The sequence below is a fragment of the Gadus morhua genome, chromosome 18 (assembly GCF_902167405.1).
Source record: "Gadus morhua chromosome 18, gadMor3.0, whole genome shotgun sequence".
In the NCBI taxonomy this organism is placed as follows: Eukaryota; Metazoa; Chordata; class Actinopteri; order Gadiformes; family Gadidae; genus Gadus; species Gadus morhua.
The window spans coordinates 21381258-21401832 of record NC_044065.1 but is presented as its reverse complement, the minus strand read 5'-3'; the positions used below and the strand labels follow the sequence as shown (position 1 = coordinate 21401832).

General features: G+C 43.4%; 1 protein-coding gene across 1 annotated transcript in view; it reads left to right on the top strand.

Moving 5' to 3' along the window:
- mtr (5-methyltetrahydrofolate-homocysteine methyltransferase) overlaps nt 1-20129 on the top strand; it is a 42226-nt gene extending 22097 nt beyond the window's left edge. Inside the window, exons 18-33 of the mRNA XM_030340406.1 lie at nt 375-515; nt 642-731; nt 1782-1934; nt 3703-3810; nt 4501-4601; nt 6221-6288; nt 7589-7709; nt 10693-10774; nt 11025-11123; nt 12605-12680; nt 12849-13004; nt 13403-13602; nt 14883-15083; nt 15559-15754; nt 16794-16906; nt 17781-20129. Of these exons, the coding sequence (XP_030196266.1) occupies nt 375-515; nt 642-731; nt 1782-1934; nt 3703-3810; nt 4501-4601; nt 6221-6288; nt 7589-7709; nt 10693-10774; nt 11025-11123; nt 12605-12680; nt 12849-13004; nt 13403-13602; nt 14883-15083; nt 15559-15754; nt 16794-16906; nt 17781-17870 (1995 nt within the window). The 3' untranslated portion in view covers nt 17871-20129. The remainder of the gene's footprint in view (nt 1-374; nt 516-641; nt 732-1781; nt 1935-3702; nt 3811-4500; nt 4602-6220; nt 6289-7588; nt 7710-10692; nt 10775-11024; nt 11124-12604; nt 12681-12848; nt 13005-13402; nt 13603-14882; nt 15084-15558; nt 15755-16793; nt 16907-17780) is intronic.
- Nucleotides 20130-20575: the final 446 nt, after the last annotated feature.

Here is a 20575-nt window from a genome sequence, read left to right as displayed (position 1 = left end):
TACTGAAAAGGTCAGGGCAACATGTGATTTTTATTTTGAGTTTAAAGACCAAATTATTATGTTAAAGTCAGTATTCTGACTTTATATTTCTATATTTTTTCAGAACTCAGAAGAAAAATACAAGTGGCCCTAATCCTCTTCCGTACTTTTCCAAGTTTTTATTAATATAATTGATACAACAGCATTATGATTGGTGGAGCGCTGAATTAATTAAGGAACAATGCCCAATAAATGCAAATATCAACTGCGAAAGTAACACCCAAGAATGTTCACATTGAAAGTACTGCATATTTAGAGCGTATTCCTAAGGTTATACACGAGGCCGCCGCCCAGCCCTGGGTCTCCAGTCCATGACATGCTATCCTCCCCGTCAGGACGGGATGGACATGGGCATCGTCAACGCCGGGAACCTGCCTGTGTACGACGACATCGACAAGGAGCTGCTGTTGCTCTGCGAGAGCCTCATCTGGAACAAAGACGCAGACGCCACCGATAAACTACTGGCATACGCACAGGTACACACACACACACACGCACGCACGCACGCACGCACGCGCGCAGGCAGGCAGGCACTAATAAAGCACATCTCTGTATGTTGCTACTCTTACAAGTTGTTTTTCTGCTTTGAAATTCTGCTGTAGAACTATACAGCGGGAGAGAAGAAAGTCATTGCGACTGATGAGTGGAGAGACAGGACGGTGGAGGAGAGGCTGGGGTATGCGCTGGTTAAGGTATGAAAGCCACAACTCAATCCTATCAACCTCATTCATCTGCTTATGTAGTTATTATCTGTTTCTCCTGGCCCCACGTTCAACAAGTTGGGCTTCAGGACTCGAGGTGAGGAAATGAGGCCGATCTTTGCGTCTGCGTTTCCATTTCCCCGTCTCAATCACATGGACACCAGGGGGCAGTATTGTGTTTCCAAACACGAGTAATCCAGAAAGGCTGAGTCTGCTCCAATATATCCATGTGATAAAGATCTTTCAAATTCCTTGAGATGTTCTGCTGAACATCTGTGGACCCCCTTGCGTAGGTCATCAACTGACAGAGTAGTGGCGGGGGGCTTTGCATACTCACGCAACGTAGGAGTGCTATTTGGGCTTTAGATTACCTTGACTTTGTGTCCTGACCTGCGGATACATGTAGCAGGATGTATCGTCAGGACACCAAGCAGGATTGTGAAACACACCTGAATGGTTTTCCCCCATCCTTCAGCACGTCTCTCTGTTGTGTGTTCCTCTGTATCTTCACCACGTCTCTCTGTTGTGTGTTCCTGTGTCTCTTCAGCACGTCTCTCTGTTGTGTGTTCCTCTGTCTCTTCACCACGTCTCTCTGTTGTGTGTTCCTCTGTCTCTTCACCACGTCTCTCTGTTGTGTGTTCCTGTCTCTTCACCACGTCTCTCTGTTGTGTGTTCCTCTGTCTCTTCACCACGTCTCTCTGTTGTGTGTTCCTCTGTCTCTTCACCACGTCTCTCTGTTGTGTGTTCCTCTGTATCTTCCCCATGCCTCTGTTGTATGTTCCTCTGTATCTTCCCCATGCCTCTGTTGTGTGTTCCTCTGTATCTTCACCACGTCTCTCTGTTGTGTGTTCCTCTGTCTCTTCACCACATCTCTCTGTTGTGTGTTCCTCTGTCTCTTCACCATGTCTCTCTGTTGTGTGTTCCTCTGTCTCTTCACCACGTCTCTCTGTTGTGTGTTCCTCTGTCACTTCACCACGTCTCTGTTGTGTGTTCCTCTGTATCTTTACCATGCCTCTGTTGTGTGTTCCTCTATGCATGTAGGGCATAGAGAAGTATGTGGTGGAGGACACAGAGAAGTGCTTGGCCCAAGTGCTCCGGTACACACGTCCGCTTCACGTCATTGAGGGGCCGTTGATGGATGGCATGAAGGTCGTGGGGGACCTGTTCGGCAGTGGGAAGATGTTCCTCCCACAGGTAAAATATTGCCCAGTTAACGAATTTCAATACTTAAATTTAAAAAGTCATACTCATATATTGCATAGATTCCTTCCACCAAAAGTGAAATATTTCAAGTCTTTATTTGTATTAATCTTGATGAAAACCCAAAAATTCTGTATCTCAGAATATGTGTATATTGTGAAAAGTGCAATATTGTAGACTCAAGGTGTCACACTCAAACCAGCTAATTACCTCAAAATACCGGCAAAGGTTTCCTGAGTCCTCTTTAATGGTCTCTCAGTCTAGTTCAGGAGGATTCACAGTCATGGGGAAGACTGCGGACTTGACAGGTTTGTGTGTGTATGTGTTTTACCTGTATTGGTAAGTTTGTATTTGCTTCTGTAAAGTGAGGATTATTACCCTTCCGAGCATTTCCATATTACAGGCAGGCATTATATACTGTTTTTTGTCTTTATAACGAGTGAAAAGTGACATTTTTTTTCCTGTTTGGTGCAGTAACACTCTATGATTTAAGCAAGCATTTTCAGGAGTAGTGCCTTAAAAGGAATGATTGTAAGCAAAACCCGAATGAAGTGTGTGTAGAAGTACCTGAATATTCACACGTTCTCTGCACGTTAACTTCCCTATCTAGTTCCTTGCTACCAGAGCCTTTTCAGAACTTAAAATCTATATTCCATAGATACAGCTACAGGTTTTATGAGATGAGTCGCAGAGGAATCTTCTAGATAAGCCCAGGTTGTTCACATTGTTCTGATGATGCTTGGGTCATAGCAGTGATCTTCATTCAAACAATACCAAAGACCCTGGAGGGGTTGGAGGTTCAGGCGACAGCAGTTTAAGTGTTGATTCCAACCTGGTCTCACAGGAATCCGTGAAATGACTACGGACGAATAACTCGAAATCCGTGGACACATCACGGAAACACGCCGATTTCCGTGATGTGTCCACGGAATTCGCTCCAATGCAAGTTAATGACGCTGATGTTCCGTGGCTCACACACGGATCCCCTTTTCAACGAGCGAGTCGACCACGGGGGCTTAACTCGAAAACCTGGGGTGGTCTCACTGAAACACTTAAATTGTCCTTGTTGTGTCCACGGAAGTTGCTCCAATGCAAGTAAATGACAATGATATTCCGTGGCACACACAGATTCCCGTTTCAATCTGTGTGTGTGCTCCCGTTTCAATCTGTGTGTGTGCCCCATTTGACCACAGCGGGGGCTTAACTCAAAATCCGTGGTGGTCTGACGGAATCACTTCAATTGTCAGTGATGTGGCCACGGAATTTGCTCCAATGCAAGTAAATGACACTGTTATTCCGTGGCTCACACACGGCGTGTTTCCGTGATGTGGCCACGGATTTCGAGTTAAGCGTCCGACCGTAGTCATTTCACGGATTCCTGTGAGACCATGTTGGTTGATTCACAAATGAGCTGTCCTACTAAAATAACTATTAGCAATATATATTGCAAAATAATATATCAACTATTATCTTTGATCAAACCACTAAGTCATGTTAAAGCTATCCATTTAAATGTTATTTGACATTCAATTTCAGAGTTCCTTGTTTTTACAAAGCGTGATTTCTAGGCTGTGTGTGCTGATGTCTCGATGGTTTAAAGGTTTTTGCACATTCCTCAGATAGATAGCTGATACATCTTTCTGATTGGTTGTAGAACTGCAGTACATTGTTTCATATTAAGTTGATTGTTTATCACAAATTTTACGGTTGGCATCTTATCAGCATCTGTTATTTTCCTCCATGTTGTTTTTCATTTCTGTAGGTGATTAAGTCAGCTCGTGTGATGAAGAAGGCTGTGAGCTACCTCATCCCCTTGATGGAGAAGGAACGCCAAGAGAAGATGGCGTCTTCAGGGACAATGGAGGAGACGGTGAGTTCCAGGGGCTCACGTGTATCTCTGTAATCCTGTGGCCCGCGACCCAGGTCTTGGTCCATGCCACTTGGAAGCATGCTAGTCACTTTACACGACCCACTGCATGCAATTAGAGGACTTTGGGATATGTTACTTGTCCAAGTGTAAAAAAAACTGTTGGCAGCTGCAGATGTTGAAATGGCTGTAATAAAATGCTTTGAGTACTAGACCAATATTATGGTATAATAATGTCCCCGGATCTTAATTTAGACCCGGGTTCTTAATCATAATAATAATCATTGATTTGATATAGCGCTTTTCAAGTCCCCAAAGCGCTTTACAGTGAAGGGGGGGACCTCATTAACCCCCACCAGTGTGTAGCACCCAATGGGGTGATGCACGGCAGCCAATCTGCGCCAGAACGTTCACCAGACACCGGCTGGAGGTTGAGAGTGAGGGAATTAATGAATCAGCCAATTTTACAGGGTGATGATTAGGGTTCTTGCGGTGGAAACGCACTTTGGTATCAGTAATTTAGTAGTTAGTAAGACTTTCCCCTAGATCCTGGGGGAGTTCCTTTGGTGGAAACACTGCTAATGAGGGGTCAGCCTTAATAAGCTCTACTAAATTATACTCAGGATTATGGTTATCATAGTTTTGTCGTCTCATTCCATTCATTTCGTTGGACGTCCGTCCCGATATCTTCAGGATCCATACCAGGGCACTATCGTCATCGCAACCGTGAAGGGTGATGTCCACGACATCGGCAAGAACATTGTAGGGGTGGTGCTGGGATGCAACAACTTCAGGTAGTGTGTGTGTGTGTGTGTGTGTGTGTGTGTGTGTGTGTGTGTGTGTGTGTGTGTGTGTGTGTGTGTGTGTGTGTGTGTGTGTGTGTGTGTGTGTGTGTGTGTGTGTGTGTGTAAGTAATGTATTTAGTTAGTGAAAGCAGATCACTCAGATAATTATTAGAATTTTTACCTTTGAATTCATAACACTTCAATATTTTAATACAACTTTTAAACAAGGGTATCGTTATTTACTAGTTTTGAATTCCTCTTTAAATTCCATTAGGCTATTTCAAGTTGTACCATTTTCAAAACCCAATTTCAATTTTCTTTTAATCTTTCGCAGATATTCAAAATACGATATTCCATACTCTTCCATATTCCAATTAAAGTGGTCAAAATTTGGATCAGATAATGGGAGTGTCAAAGTGAATCAAACCGCCGGCTGGTCCATCTGAACGTGGTCCATCCATCATGAGATTAAGGCGGTTTCCCGCCAACTACTTATTTGTTATAATGGTAGTCATAATGTAAAGAGGGACCCTCCTATGTTGTGTTTTATATTAAATTAGTTTGGTTTGGCTTTGATTTTTGTTTACAAATATTCAGTGTTTGTAGCTTTATTGGTAAATGATCCCGTACACCAAACCTTAGCCATGAAATGGTGTTGGCTGTGGTAATAACTTAAAATTAGACATTTGATACAATTGGGGATAATAACTTTTAATTGCTAGGGCTAAGACAAAAGTATCTGGTGCTATTTATTGGCAGTAGCATAGAGTAGCCTAGCACTGAGATGTAGCCAACTCTGACGTAAAAGCTTTCAGAGATGTGCAGGCCGATACCAAATGCAAATACTACAACTAAAACACAATACATGTTCTGACCAATGCTATCTTTGTGTGGATCCAACAACTAGTGGTGAGGTTGGAAAACCATTTGATCACATGACCGCCTGCACTCCTCCAGGCTGGCCTCTTGTTTGTTTGACCCAAGTCTCCATTGTTAAGCCCATTCAGGGTAGTTAGGCCTAAAAAAAAAAAAAAGTTTGGTTCCTGTTGGTTGTCAGTTGAGGTCAAGGGTAGGTAGGGAATTTTTTTTTTTTTTTAATTTTTTTTTTTCCAGCGGCAGCGAATGATAGGTAGGTTGTTTTCCTTTAAAAACGAGAAAATTCGCTCATCCTTGTACAGAATGAAGAGGTGCTGTACCAAAACGTAATTATAGTTTGCATAAAAAAAATAAAAAATGTACAGGGTCGGTCGGAAACCGGAACCAAACAAAACATTTTTTTAGGCCTTAGGATACTTCAAGTGGAATCCCGACATTTCTTATCCACCTTTACCACATGAGTACTGAATCTTTTATTTAGAATATCTGCAACTTGAATTCGGGCGTCTGAATTTGTGAACATTGAAAACAAAATATTTTAAATTTGGCTCTCGAAATGTCGTATTGGAATTTATAGACGTGAAATCCAACAAATATTTGATTCAGATACTTTGTTTTCAAAGTATAATATTTCAATGTTAAACGTGATAGCTTTTAAAATTCAAACTATTAAGGTGTGTGTGTTTGTGTGTTTAAGCGAAAAGTTAGCACAATACTAATGTATTTTTTTTCTTCTTTCTTACGTTCCTCAGAGTGATCGATCTGGGCGTGATGGTTTCCTGCGATAAGATCCTCAGAGAGGCCCTTGAGCGTAAAGCAGGTAGGACGCGTCTCCCCGTAACAGGGACCACTGTGGGGTTGGTGGTGGGTATGTGTTCCCCATCTTCCAAGGAGGGGAGGGCTAAACAGCGCTCACATACTTGGATATGCTCCACCTGAGCCAAGTCAATTCTAATCTAATAATACACTTAACCATCTCTAACCTAATACCTAAACTAACCATCTCTACCCTAATACCTAACCTAACCATCCCTAACCCAATACCTAACTTAACCATCTCTACCCGTATACCTAAACTAACCATCCCTAACCCAATACCTAAACTAACCATCTCTAACCTAATACCTAAACTAACCATCTGTAACCTAATACCTAAACTAACCATCCCTAACCCAATACCTAAACCAACCATCTCTAACCCAATACCTAAACTAACCATCTCTAACCTAATACCTAAACTAACCATCCATAACCCAATACCTAAACTAACCATCTCGAACCTAATACCTAAACTAACCATTCCTAACCCAATACCTAAACTAACCATCTCTAACCTACTACCTAAACTAACCATCCCTAACCCAATACCTAACTTAATCATCTCTACCCGTATACCTAAACTAACCATCCCTAACCCAATACCTAAACTAACCATCTCTATCCTAATACCTAAACTAACCATCTGTAACTTAATACCTAAACTAACCATCCCTAACCCAATACCTAAACTAACCATCCCTAACCCAATACCTAAACTAACCATCTCTAACCTTATACCTAAACTAACCATCTCTAACCTACTACCTAAACTAACCATCCCTAACCCAATACCTAACTTAACCATCTCTAACCTACTACCTAAACTAACCATCCCTAACCCAATACCTAACTTGAACATCTCTAACCTAATACCTAAACTTAACCATCTGTAACCTAACATCTTCTCAGCTGTATCCGTTCAGCCTTGCCCAACATCGCCATACATAGAAACATCAAACAAACGGAACAAAACATAGGATGAAGGACTGTGGAGGGAATTCGGCTAATCCACATGGTTCAGACCAGGGGATGAGTAACTCGATCTGGTTGATGGATGCCTACTTATCCTTACACTTAAGACCCACTGATTTCAGTGTTGAGTTCCTTTTGGATGCGGATTAGCCTTTTATATATACCCCTTTACACCGGAGAGCTGAAGGGAGCTATCTCTAGGTAGACAATGTATACCAATGCCTTTTAAACGGATGATGAGGCTGTGTTCGTCCATGATGTTTTTGTAGGTTATCCAAGGCTGTTCTTTTTCCAAGCACTAGTTTAATAAGTTCTGGTTTGTTTTTTAGATTTCGTTGGTCTCTCGGGGCTCATCACCCCGTCTCTGGACGAGATGATCCATGTGGCCAAGGAGATGGAGAGGCTGGGGCTGAAGATACCGCTGCTCATCGGAGGAGCCACCACCTCAAAGTGAGACATGACCTGACAACATCAATGGTGCCCTAATATCTACCTGATGACCACCTTTATATTTAGCTGAACTGTTTATTAGGTCATCATTCAGTACGTTTAAATGCAAAGTTTAATCAGATTAAAGCCATAGTTCGACTATGCTCCTCAATCGGACAACTGCAATTGTCCGAGTATACATGGCGGTGAGAAAATTGATTCATTGGTTTGAAGCATTTCGTACCCCGGTACGATAGGTGGCGCTGTGCCCATTTCAACTAGTGTAATAGAGCCTCCGGTTAACCTCTTTATGTCACTAGCAACAACAAACTCAGTGCGTTTACATGACACTTGGGGATTGAAGCTGATCATATTAACGTTGGTCTTACAGACGAGACGATAAACTGTGGTCACTAAAGATCACACAGTGCTCATCGCTGGGGTCTGGGAGGCAGCTCTGGTTTCTGGGAGCCAGCTCTGTGGTCTAGGAGCCAGCTTTTGGGTCCAGGAGCCAGCTCTCTTTATAAGTGCATTGAATAATTATTATTGAAAGCAAAAAAGCTTCTTACACTCGCAGGTTGAGGCAATAGAACCCTTGCATCACCCATTAAAGTATTTATCTATCTATCTATGCATGTTTGGTAACATCACATTGTTGAATTTAAATATCCCAAATAGTATAATACTTAATAATAATACTACACTGGTTAGTAGGTCCTCCCCACAGTCAAGTACAAGGTACGCAATTGACTCGTAGATAGATGCGTTTAAATGGGACAGCTAGATCCGATTAAGCATATGGATTTTGCTACACGAACGGACCTGTGTCAATTATATGAACGTACATGGCCAAGGGCTCTCATGCCTTGTTCACACTACAATGCGTCCGTTGACGGATGGGGGCTTTTTGACGTATCCATGTGTTTTTCCGGGTTGTATTACAAAGGCGATTTCATTGGACAGTGTCCTTGTGTATATTTGCATAACGCAGTCTGATTGGCCGATGGTTCTGTCGCTGCCTGAAAAGTTTAACATTTTCTCAACTTTTTCACTCAGGCCACGAGGCCGACAGAACAAACTGACCCACAATGCATTTTGAGAGACGCCCCATGCAAAGTCAATAAGATCCGTCGACGGACACATGTAGTGTGACGCCTCGTGCCCACTACCTCCGTCCGTTGACTGATCCCCATTGACTTTGAATGGGGATGGACGCGCAATGCATTGTGGATCCGTCCGTTCCGTTGGAGCCTTCGACGCCGTCAAAAAGTTGAAAAATTTTCAACTTTTTCGGCAGCGACGGATCCGTCATCCAATCAGATCGCGTAATTTAAGCGCTGTGACGCGACTCGGGCTCTGACGATACTGGAAAGCGGGAAAGCGGGTCATCTTGCATCGCAACAAGCAGGAAGAAGCGGGAAGAACCCGGCGAAGCGATTTGATTGGCTGACGGATGCCTCTGCAAAGACTACTCCCCCATCCGTCAGCCACGCCTTCCCACGTCCGTTGACTGCCAGTGCAGTGGGCATGTAGGGTGAACAAGGCGTCAGGCCACGGAGCCGACAGAACGGACGGACCCACAATGCATTTCGCGAGCGCCCCATGCAAAGTCAATGAAATCCGTCGACGGACGGAGGTAGTGTGACGCCTCACGCCCAATGCACCATCAGTCAAAGGACTGGGAAGGCGTGGCTGACGGATGGGGGAGCTTCCCAGAGTCGTCAGAGCCCGAGTAGTGTCACAGTGCTTACATTTGCATACGTGATCTGATTGGATGACGGATCCGTCGCTGCCGAAAAAGTTGAAAAATGTTCAACTTTTTGACGGAGCCTTCAGCGGACGGATCCACAATGCATTGCGCGTCCGGCCCCATTCAAAGTCAATGGGGATCAGTCAACGGACGGAGGCAGTGGGCACGAGGCGTCATGCCCACTGCACCGTCATTCAAAGGACTGGGAAGGCGTGGCTGACGGATGGGGGAGGTTTCCAGGGTCGTCAGAGCCTGAGTAGTGTCACAGTGCTTAAATTTGCATACGTGATCTGATTGGATGACGGATCCGTCGCTGCCGAAAAAGTTGAACATTTTTCAACTTTTTGACGGAGCCTTCAGATGACGGATCCACAATGCATTGCGCGTCCGTCCCCATTCAAAGTCAATGGGGATCAGTCAACGGATGGAGGTAGTGGGCACAAGGCGTGAACAAGGTGTAAAAGGCCCATTCACAACCTTACGGGATCCCTTACGGTTGGTGCTTGTGAATGCAGAAATCAAACTGGGGTACTGACCAAACCAAGCCGTCCTGGACCACCTGTGAGAGGGGGTCCAGATGAACTGATGCGGTTTGATTTAATGGAGAACACAATCGGACCCTGCATGTAAACAACATGCAATAAACAACAAGTCTAGTAAAAAACAGTGAAAAGGAATGAGTGTTACCCAAATGCCAATACCTGTGATTAAATAACTCCTCAATACTTTTAATAATATTAAACTATATACAGTAGCAATGTCTAACGTTCCAGCGTTTCCTGCTTCAAATTGACTCATTATATCTGTAGTCAATGCACATCTTATAACATATATATTCTACAGCAAAAAATGTCTAACTATGTCTAACTATTGACACCCCCTCTCTTTGAGGCAGTTTGAGTCACACAGTTGCACCGCCAGTTAAAGTGGACAGAACACAAAAGCCTCCCGCCTACTACCTGGAAAGGGCTTAATCTAACACATTGCTACTTGAATTAAGCGTTTCAGAGCTCTAAACTATTTTAGAGCTCAATAAACAATTTCAGAGCAGTAAAAAATTTAATTATGTGATGAAGAATATATTGTCGATCAATCTCTCAACACCCTTACGCTAGGCCCTTCCCGGCCCTCTGTGTTGATGAGTTAAGTAGAGCGGTTGTGTTGGATTATGTATGGCAGAATGCATCGTAGAAAAGAACAATGAAATCAACGTAATCGATTTATACCGTGATGTGGATGCTTTGTGTTCCTAAGAATTCACACAGCGGTGAAGATCGCACCGCGCTACAAGTCTCCGGTGGTCCACGTCTTGGATGCCTCTAGAAGTGTTGTAGTGGTAAGTGTTTTATGTGTGAACTTAGACGGCTCCAGGTATTTTAAAGATTCAATGCATTCATTCTTTCTCCGTAATCCATTGTTCCATGTGAGGTTTTCTGTGTGTACATATTAAATATTGAGGCTGCATTATTCAAATGGTGTCAAATGGGCATTGTGCGTGTCCTTTGATTGATAGGAGTGTGCGTGGACTGTGTACTGTGTTGTAGAATCGTCCCGGTGAGACTTAACGTCTAACTCCTCTGCCCCAGTGCTCCCAGCTCCTTGAAGACGCGGCACGGGAGGAGTTCTTTGAGGAGCTTACAGAGGAGTACGAGGAGCTCAGACATGAGCACTATGATTCGTTGAAGGTGAGAAACTTGACTCAAATGTACTCTAAGCTTTAAGAGCTATGATTTAAGTGTAATACATCTCAGGTTAGGCGTTTCTGGTTTTAACCGCAAGGCCAGCAAGCTTATACCGTTTTAATTGTATGCAAACCTACTGTGCCAGTATTCGTCATTATGAGACCTTGTGACAAATAAAAAATGGAGTCTACGGCTTCCATCAGCAGCTTTTATTGATCAAAACAGTGGCGGCTCCTGAAAAAATCTCAGGTGGGGCCATTTTTATGATAATGATTAAGGTGACCCATTCAATTGGTGCATTAGACAAAACAGTATCAATTTGTTGTATCAAGTTGCCTTGCCTTACCTTGCCTAATGTTGTATGATTTAGTTGCGACAACTAAATCTAGTTTCAATTTAGTAATTTTTGGTATTGGCTGCCTAGATCGCAGAAGTCTGGACTGAACAGTGCGCTGTCTAACTCTGCTTTAATTATGTGCCTCCCACAACAACATAAAGACAGGTGCAGCATATTAAGTCAAATATTGACTCAATATGCAACAGCCTGTGAGAAAGCTTTTTGTAAAACCTCTGGTGTATGACATCCCCCCCCTTTGTAGAAGCCTGTTCATTTATGAAATTGTTTGATTTAATCCCAATTTGGCTGAATTTGATCGCCGACTAAATGCAACTTCTTTCAAAGACACAAAGGAATTGCACGGTACAGTCGCAATCTTGAAAGTACCTACGTGACTTGATCGAAGATGCCCCCTCCCTCTTTTTTCTCAGTTACGTATGTCGCAAGCACGCTGGGGCGAGCCCTCCCGGAAACCTTAGAGATTGCATTGTCCGCTCTGTTTTTCTAAAAAAATATATTTGACATGAGAGTCAATGAGAAACCCCTGGGGCGATTTTACATGCGATTGAAATTGCCCCAGAGAGGCGGGAACATCTGAAACACGACTTGAATCTGACTAATCTGATTGGACAATGACAGATCCTATGTCTAGAACACTGATAACTACTGTTGCTGTGATATAATTGGTTAGAAAAAAATCCCACTTTCTCCCCGATGATAGTACGTCGCCAGAGTCCATCAGACTCGGCCAGTGAGGCTGCTAGATTGTCATCATGGCACGGCCCACCACTGACTGTTAGCCTAGAACTGCATGGACAGAAGGAGGCGGAAGCGGTGTGGTGGGCCGGCTCATGACACCGACAGCAAACCCGCTCAGATTTGGGTTCTCCTTCTTTTGCTACATGTTTGTATCACCCAATCTGGTTGCTTATAGCGGGGGTCTGTAAGTGTGTAATCTGCCTATATTAAACGATATGTAATATCAGTTTAACAACAGTGACTCATGCCATCACTTCAGAAATAGGCGGACAGGTTGAAGGAAGGAGTCTGATTGGGTGGGTGTGTATGTGGTCGATGTGTTCCAAGGTAACTAGTATGAATTTGCTGTGAGGATGAAAAATGATGAATGATCATGGTCCTCTCTCAGGAGCGGCGCTACCTCTCCCTGTCCCAGGCCAGAGACCAGGGCCTCCACATCGACTGGTCCGCACAACCACAAGCAGGTGAGGAGGAATAGGTTGAGGGCTTTAATAAACCAGTGTCTCGTTCCAACAGTGCATCACGTCCATGTTAAAGTAGATTTGTTGAACAATGAAGCATTGAGTCTATTAGTAGAATTTGGCATGCTATTCTCACAGATAGTAAAATACAGTTCACCTCCCATCTTTCAGTGCGGCCTCAGTTTTTGGGAACCCGTGTGTTTGACTCCTACAACCTGCGCAACCTCATTGACTTCATCGACTGGAAACCCTTCTTCGACGTCTGGCAGCTCAGGGGCAAGTACCCCAACAGAGGGTACCCCAAAATATTCAAGGACAAGACCGTAGGTATGAGGCTCTCCTGATGGTAGGCAACCCTCTGCTCGTAGCAAACTTTGTAGTGTGGCTGACTAGAAAAATGTAAAACAAGGGTTTTGAGGAAAATGGTCAAAGTCCATTTATTTACATACACAACACAAAAAGAAGATAAACTTGAAATCAAATGGCTATTTGATAATCATAAACATTTAACGATCAGTCAAGCATGCTGTCTTCCTTCACACCAATCCTTTACCTCAGAGCATCTGTCTGGCTGCTCCTGTCCAGCAGCTAGCTGGAGGGAACGTAGTACTCATTGAACCCTTATGATGCCACACATATTGGCGTTTACTTCATTGTGCCATGGATTGACTCCTACATGAAGAATGTCCGTATGGGCTCCAGTAAAACAGACCACTGACCTGCAGGCGCAGAGGCCAGGCGGGTGTTTGACGAAGCCCAGGGGCTCCTCAACCGTCTGATTGACAGCCGAGGACTCTGTGGTAAGGGTCTGGTGGGCTTCTGGCCAGCTCAAAGCGTCGGGGATGACATCCATGTCTACTCAGAAGATGCCACGCCACAATGCAACACAGAGCCCATCGCAAAGTTCCACGGATTACGACAGCAGGTACGCCTGCACGGCTTAAAATAACATATTTTAAGGTGACATATTATACCATCAGGTTTGAGAGTGATTAGCAGTTACAAGCCGTTTTGAAAATCGGCCTCTTCCGACATCACAATTGGGCGTGTCCACCTAGAATTATGACAGATAGATGAGCAACATTTGCTACAGTCCAGGCTGGTAGACTGATCTATCCAGCACATATCTAGTTGGACACGCCCACTTGTGATAAGATAAGATATACTTTATTCATCTCAGCAGAGAAATATAGGTGTTCCAGCAGCCAGCATACATACACTACACAACACAACACATGAATACATACATATCCCACCTAAACAAAACCATGCACCCACAATACCTAGCTTAGGATAGAAAAAGTGGAATGGATGGTCCATGTGCATAAGTAGAAGTAGAAATAGCTGTTACTCAGAGATAACAGTACAAAATGTGTGCAAATATACAGGTGTGCAAATAAACAGGTGTGGAATAAACGGGTGCAAAAAAAAAAAAAAACATATATATAAGCATATATAATTATATATAAGCAGCGCAAGCTGAAGTTTAAATGAATATTCTTTTGTAAAAAGGGGAGTTATTATAAAGTGCAATTGCAGTAGGTAAAAAAGTATTCTTAAATCCGTCCTTTCTGCAGCTTAGCTGTCGTAGCCTCCCACTAAAAATACTATTTTGTTTACTCACTAGATTGTGCAAGGGATGCGTGTTATCGTCCATAATACTCTACAATTTCTGTACCATCCTTCTCTCCATCACCACCTCCAGGGACACTACAGCAGTCCCCAGCACATAGCCAGCCCTCCTCATCAGCCTTTTAGAGTCACAAGCCCTGATGCCGCTGCCCCAACTGATGGCTGCAAAGAAAATGGCACTTGCCACAGCAGACTGATAAAACATACATAACAATTTGCTACGCATATTAAAAGACCTAAGCTTCCGCAAGAAGTAGAGTCTGCTCTGACCCTTCTTGAAGACAGCCTGTTTGTTGCTTCCAGTCCAGTTTATTGTTCATGTGCACACCCAAGTATTTATAGCTCTCTACCACCTGCACTTTATCCCCAAGGATAGTGATGTCAGAAGAGCTCGATTTGTGACATCACAAGTAACGGCTTGTAATGGCTAATCACACTCACGCCTGGTGGTATACTATGTCACCTTTAAAACGTGTATTCTACTGGATTTATTAATTCTTTCCAATCTGTGGTGCATGACCGGATTCCAACCACTCATCCGTTTGTCTTGGCACGTCTCCTTGTCGCTCGCAGGCAGAGAAAGACAGCGCTAGCTCAGAGCCTTACCTCTGCATCTCGGACTTCGTGGCTCCCAGAGAAAGCAGGTTGGCCGACTACATTGGGCTCTTCGCTGTGGGCGTGTTCGGAGCTGAGGAGCTGAGCAAGCAGTTTGTGGAACAAGGAGACGACTACAGCAGCATAATGGTCAAAGCACTGGCTGATCGGCTGGCTGAGGTAAAGTCAGACGTACAGCCTGACTGATAGTCTGAGATGTATATCAGTTTATTCTTCCCCCATGCCATACTGCCTTCGCAAAATATAGTGTATGAATATATAAAAACAGAATAAAATGGAAGTGGCACATTACAGGATAATTAGCCCAGAAGTCTCCTTCTCCTCGTTAGCAAGGCCCTGATTCTGAAGGATCTGAGAAGTTCTTTGTCAGACGCTCCTTTTTTGGGGATTTTAAGATCGGTTTGGTCTTCATCCAATCGAGACCGTACCATCCAATTACAACTGCTTGCCTATGTAGCCAGGAGAGAAATGGACTCCACCCAAACCTTTTTATGAAAATCACATTTCGCTAATTATTTTTACCCTCAAAAGTATTTTGCACACTGAAACCCGGTAGGAACCACTATCGAACCACGTCGATAGATCTAGTATTTAGGCCTGCTCTGATCTGAGCTTCTCCAACACGCTCCCTTAGGCGTTTGCAGAGGAGCTCCATGCCCGCGTCCGCAAAGACATGTGGCGCTACAGCCCAGAGGAGGAGCTGCTCAGCACGGCGGACCTCCACCGGGTCCGCTACCAGGGAATCAGGCCCGCCGCCGGCTACCCCAGCCAGCCCGACCACTCTGAGAAGAAGACCATGTGGAGCCTGGCAAACATCCAGGAACAGACTGGTGAGACACCAATCAGAGACGTGGGGCCCCTTTACACAGGAATAATGCCACCTCTGAACCTAGACCGCATCAACATTGAACAAACTAATCTTCTTACACAGAGGCCCCAATTTTGTCACAATCCTATCAGCCTGCTTGGATGTAAAATCTCAAATAAAAAGGGATCCGTTCACCCGGACAGGTGGAGTTCCCTCACATTTTACAATAATAAGCGTCCACTAGGAATGCCCAAGATCAAAACAGAGCAAAATGTATGACATCATATTGATAACCACAGGCAAACTATTAATGATTCTAGACAAATGCATCATTTAGCCATCAAAACTAGATTCCCATTTATTTTCGGTAAAAAATTCTAAGCCCATTCAATATCAACCCTAATAACAAAAGTTGTCCCAGAAAATGTTTGCATGGTATTTTTATTAAATCTATAATCTAACCATTTTGTTTGTAAGATGAACAAACAAAATTGATTCCCACAAGTTGAAGATGGGGCTGGACAAGGGATTTCTTACTTTTCTTCATCTGATTCAACCCCATCTATTGAAAACGGGAAATTCACCTTCACTTGGAAGGCCTACTAGTGTTTAAATGTTTAGGGTTATTTTTTCTCTGGTCTGCTGTCTGTCAGACATAAATCGGGTAAAATAAAGAAATAACTTAATCTACCACAACATTAAGCAAACCAAAATGACACAAATCCTATCTTCATTCTCCAAGAAGAATATGTCCGGTTATCAAAGCAGATAATTATGGCTACAAATATGGTCAAATCATCCTTGAAACCGGAGAAGCACCACTGTACCCAGGGGCTTAAAGTGAATAAAAGTAAGGTTCATTTTAAGTAGGTAAAATGGAATGGAAGTACACTTCTTTTGAATTTTGTTGGGACATGGCAACATTTATACAAACTTACTAATGATTCTGTGCTTATGGAATTGATTTTACGTTGAATATACAAACCCATCCATATGATGGAATGCTCTGTGTTCATGGATGTTTCCATATGTTCAGTGTACTTTAACATGCGTTCATTCAGGAATTGACCTGACTGAGTCTCTGGCCATGACGCCAGCGGCCTCCGTCTCCGGCCTCTACTTCTGGAACCCTCAGTCCCAGTACTTTGCCGTTGGGAAAGTCACCAGGGAACAGGTGAGTCAAAAGAGATGCATGTAGGCTTTGTTCACATTTCAGTTCCTCACTGAAGGTCTGTCTGGCCACAAGCCTTTTGAAACTAACTTCTCAGAGCCCAGAAATGAAAAGGGGGGGGGGGGGGGGGGGTTCAGTTATATAACGCAGCCCGGCAGCCTGCACCATTTCAAAAACAATGTCAGTGCCAATCGAAAGCGACCAAATAAATAACATTAATAAATCTTCCCTGAAGGCTTTTCTCCGTGGAGGAATTTTTGTCGGAATGTTAATGTCCAAATTTCCAACAATTAATAAATACGATTGGCTGGAGTTTTGTTAACGTGAGGCCACCCCTAGGCTGACACAATCCCCATTCTCGTACCTCCTATGAGCTTCACCAGTTAACAGACCCGGAGTCAGAATAGTAATGGCTTAATAATGAATAATAAAGTCTCCAAATCATGCAATGAAAGCCGATATCAGACAGAAGTCCCTCACTGTCCTCTCTCCACTAAACCCACGTACCTGAGAACGATATCACTTCCTCCCAAGCCCTCTCCTTCACCAAGAACGCACATTCAAGGCACCCCCTTAGGCCACACCCACTTGGGTCAATCAAATGCTGACCAGCCAATGACGACTCGTGAACTATTACAACTCCCCTGATTGACACTTTGTTTAAAGTAAATATACTAGTTTCAAGATCAGGACGGTCTTACAAGGCAATTAATGAATAAATACATCCCCAATGTGTATGTGTTGGAGGTGAGGGACCTGAATAGCCATGTTTTGTCATGTTTGTTCTTAATTGTTTTCTTGCAGTAGAAGCCTCTAAATGTTGCAGCCAGGAACTCTTCCCTCAGGTGACCTCTGGAACCCTTTATACTCTCCCCAGGTGGAGCATTATGCTGAGAGGAAGAGTATGGGCGTGGCCGAGGTGGAGCGGTGGCTGGGGCCCATCCTGGGCTACGAGACGGACCAGTAGAGTGGAGATCTGATCCCAGAACCAGTTTTGGTATTACATTCTACTGAGATTGTGAATGGTACAAGTTAGGGTTGTTTGTTTGGCCAGTGCTTTCCTTGAATATGAACTCGGTACATCAAAGTTATTTGTTTTCGTCTTTTTCTATACATTGTAGATTAAAGAGCCAGTGAACAGTTTTTTATTTTGTTGATTTAACACAGTATTATTTCTTATATGATCGGTTACTGTCACGGTTACTAAAACGTATAATCCTATGTTTTTGCCTCCCCAAAACACTGAGCGTTCCATTCTGATTCGAGCGCTCCTCCACTCTGAATCGAGCGCTCCTCCACTCTGATTCGAGCGCTCCTCCACTCTGAATCGAGTGCTCCTCCACTCTGAATCGAGCGCAGGTCTGAACCAGCGTCAGGTTCTTTTCATGATGCAGAGGAGCCTGAAAGTAAACTCATGGACGTCCCGATGAAGGGGCGATGGCAGCGAGCTGTTTGTGGATCTCTGCCTGGCTGTGGTGGACGAGAGAGGCCTTCTCAGACACCTGTAGTATAACAATACGCTGTGTGTGGAAATGTGGAGCTCCGTCTGAGCACCGGTTTATTATTTTGCCGGAGTGAGGGTTAAGCTTCTCATTAGAATGTTACATTGCATGGCGCATTACATTTTTATTTAACCTTTATGTATCTAGATGAGTCCCATTAAGACCTTTAGCCTATTTTTTAAGGGAGCCCTGAGTTCATATTCAACCTTGCTCACTATATCACTCATCAGTAGCAGCGCCAAACAATAACAAATTATACTACCAGAGAAAAACGAGATACAATATGCTGCATAATTAAAATGCACGATACTAAATGTTGCGTTTGACAACGATGCAAGCACAATTCATGAAAATAAAACGCAGCGAAGTGGGCAATCACTGAATTGATGTCCAGCGCTTTGGTCCGTCCTGCAGATGACCAGGTTGTGCCTTTCTCCTCACATGTGCTCCTCTGCATTGCAAAGCCCACGGAAGCACGCATTCCATGTTTCAACGTTGCGTCTATCGTTGATGGTATCAACGACTGAAAAGACCAGATCACTCGCAGATACCAGCTCAAGACTTGTGGCCTGTAGATCAGTGGTTTTCAAACTGTGGGGCGCGCCCCCCCTGGGGGGCGCCAGAGTACTGCAGGGGGGGTGCGACGTGAGAAAAAATAAACCCGAAAAAACCCCTGAAAGTCGATGATTCAAATCATCAGTCGTACTTTAACTGTAGAAGTAACATAACTAAATCAATTTTCAAATGTTTCAAATGTTTAAATTTGTAAAATAATTAAAATAGCTTTCAAAACACAGGTATTTAGAACTTTTTTTGGGGGGGGGGCGCCGCGTGTCTGATAATCCTTTCAGTTCCTCCACACGTCTGGTGGGATCTAGTTCTTGCTGCTTCTCGATAAACAGAACGACAGACCCAGCAAAAAAGGTTGTAAAGCATCTTTACTATTTGAAAACAGTCTGTGACTGGTTTCACATTATGCACACAGTCAACTAAAACCAAGATTAGTGTGTGGGCATAGTAATGGATGTCAATTGCATGTGGCACTTCTTGGCAAAAATGTTACTTCAGACCGTTGACCGTCATCTTGCAACTGGGCAACACATGCGTTTTGGTCGACGTTACATTTAGCCGACATCTGTTCTACTGGCTCGAGCAGAGACTTTCCATCTAAGCCCTCTGCCGGAATAAAGTTCAAGAATTCTTCATGAGTGTTTTTGTTATGTAATGCACAACTACATATCTGCTACATATCTGGTATTGGAGAAGTATCACAAAGATACCATGGGTCGTACCTCGCGTCGAATTTCAGCTGAAAAAGTGGGTTCACTGGCTCTTTAACATTTTAGTTTGAGTTAAATGTTACCATGGTTATTACAGGGTTATAGCAGTTACACAGATTATATTGAGAGAATTGGTTAAAAGATCCTAGAAGTCTTGTAACAGTCTTCATAATGTCATATTCATAGTTTTAGTGATTCAACACTTTAATGATGGATCTCGTATCTCCATGGGGGTCTACTGATGCCTGTGGTCTTCACACTTTAAACAGAAACATGTTTAGGTCTATCATGTTCTGTACATACCCCCCAGTGGGTGTTTACATAGAAAGTTTAGAGTTAGGGTTATACATTAATAAATGGGCTTTTACGGATGTTTACTTTTTAAGATGAGCTCCCTTATCCCTCAATTAATAAATAAACTTATAACAATTTTGTTTCTCTGTTGCTTGTCTTGATTATTGTGTATGAATCACATTTTTTGTGACCTGGTTTTATTCAGAGAATGGAAAATGAAATGACAGCATAATCACTTTTTCCTTAGAAGGCTGCTCTTAAAGGAGAATTTCACCGGTGAAGGGGTTTGAACAAAAGTTCAAAAGTCAAAATAGAGCAAACAATGTAAAGATGCACACCATTAAAAAAAATGTAAATGGTTGGAAACAAATAAAGTGACAGCTGAATGAAAAGCGCAAAGCCTTGCTAAAAATGTAATTAATGAGAGGTCAAAGTGTGTGTGTGTGTGTGTGTGTGTGTGTGTGTGTGTGTGTGTGTGTGTGTGTGTGTGTGTGTGTGTGTGTGTGTGTGTGTGTGTGTGTGTGTGTGTGTGTGTGTGTGTGTGTGTGTGTGTGTGTGTGTGTGTGTGTGTGTGTGTGTGTGTGTGTGTGTGCGTG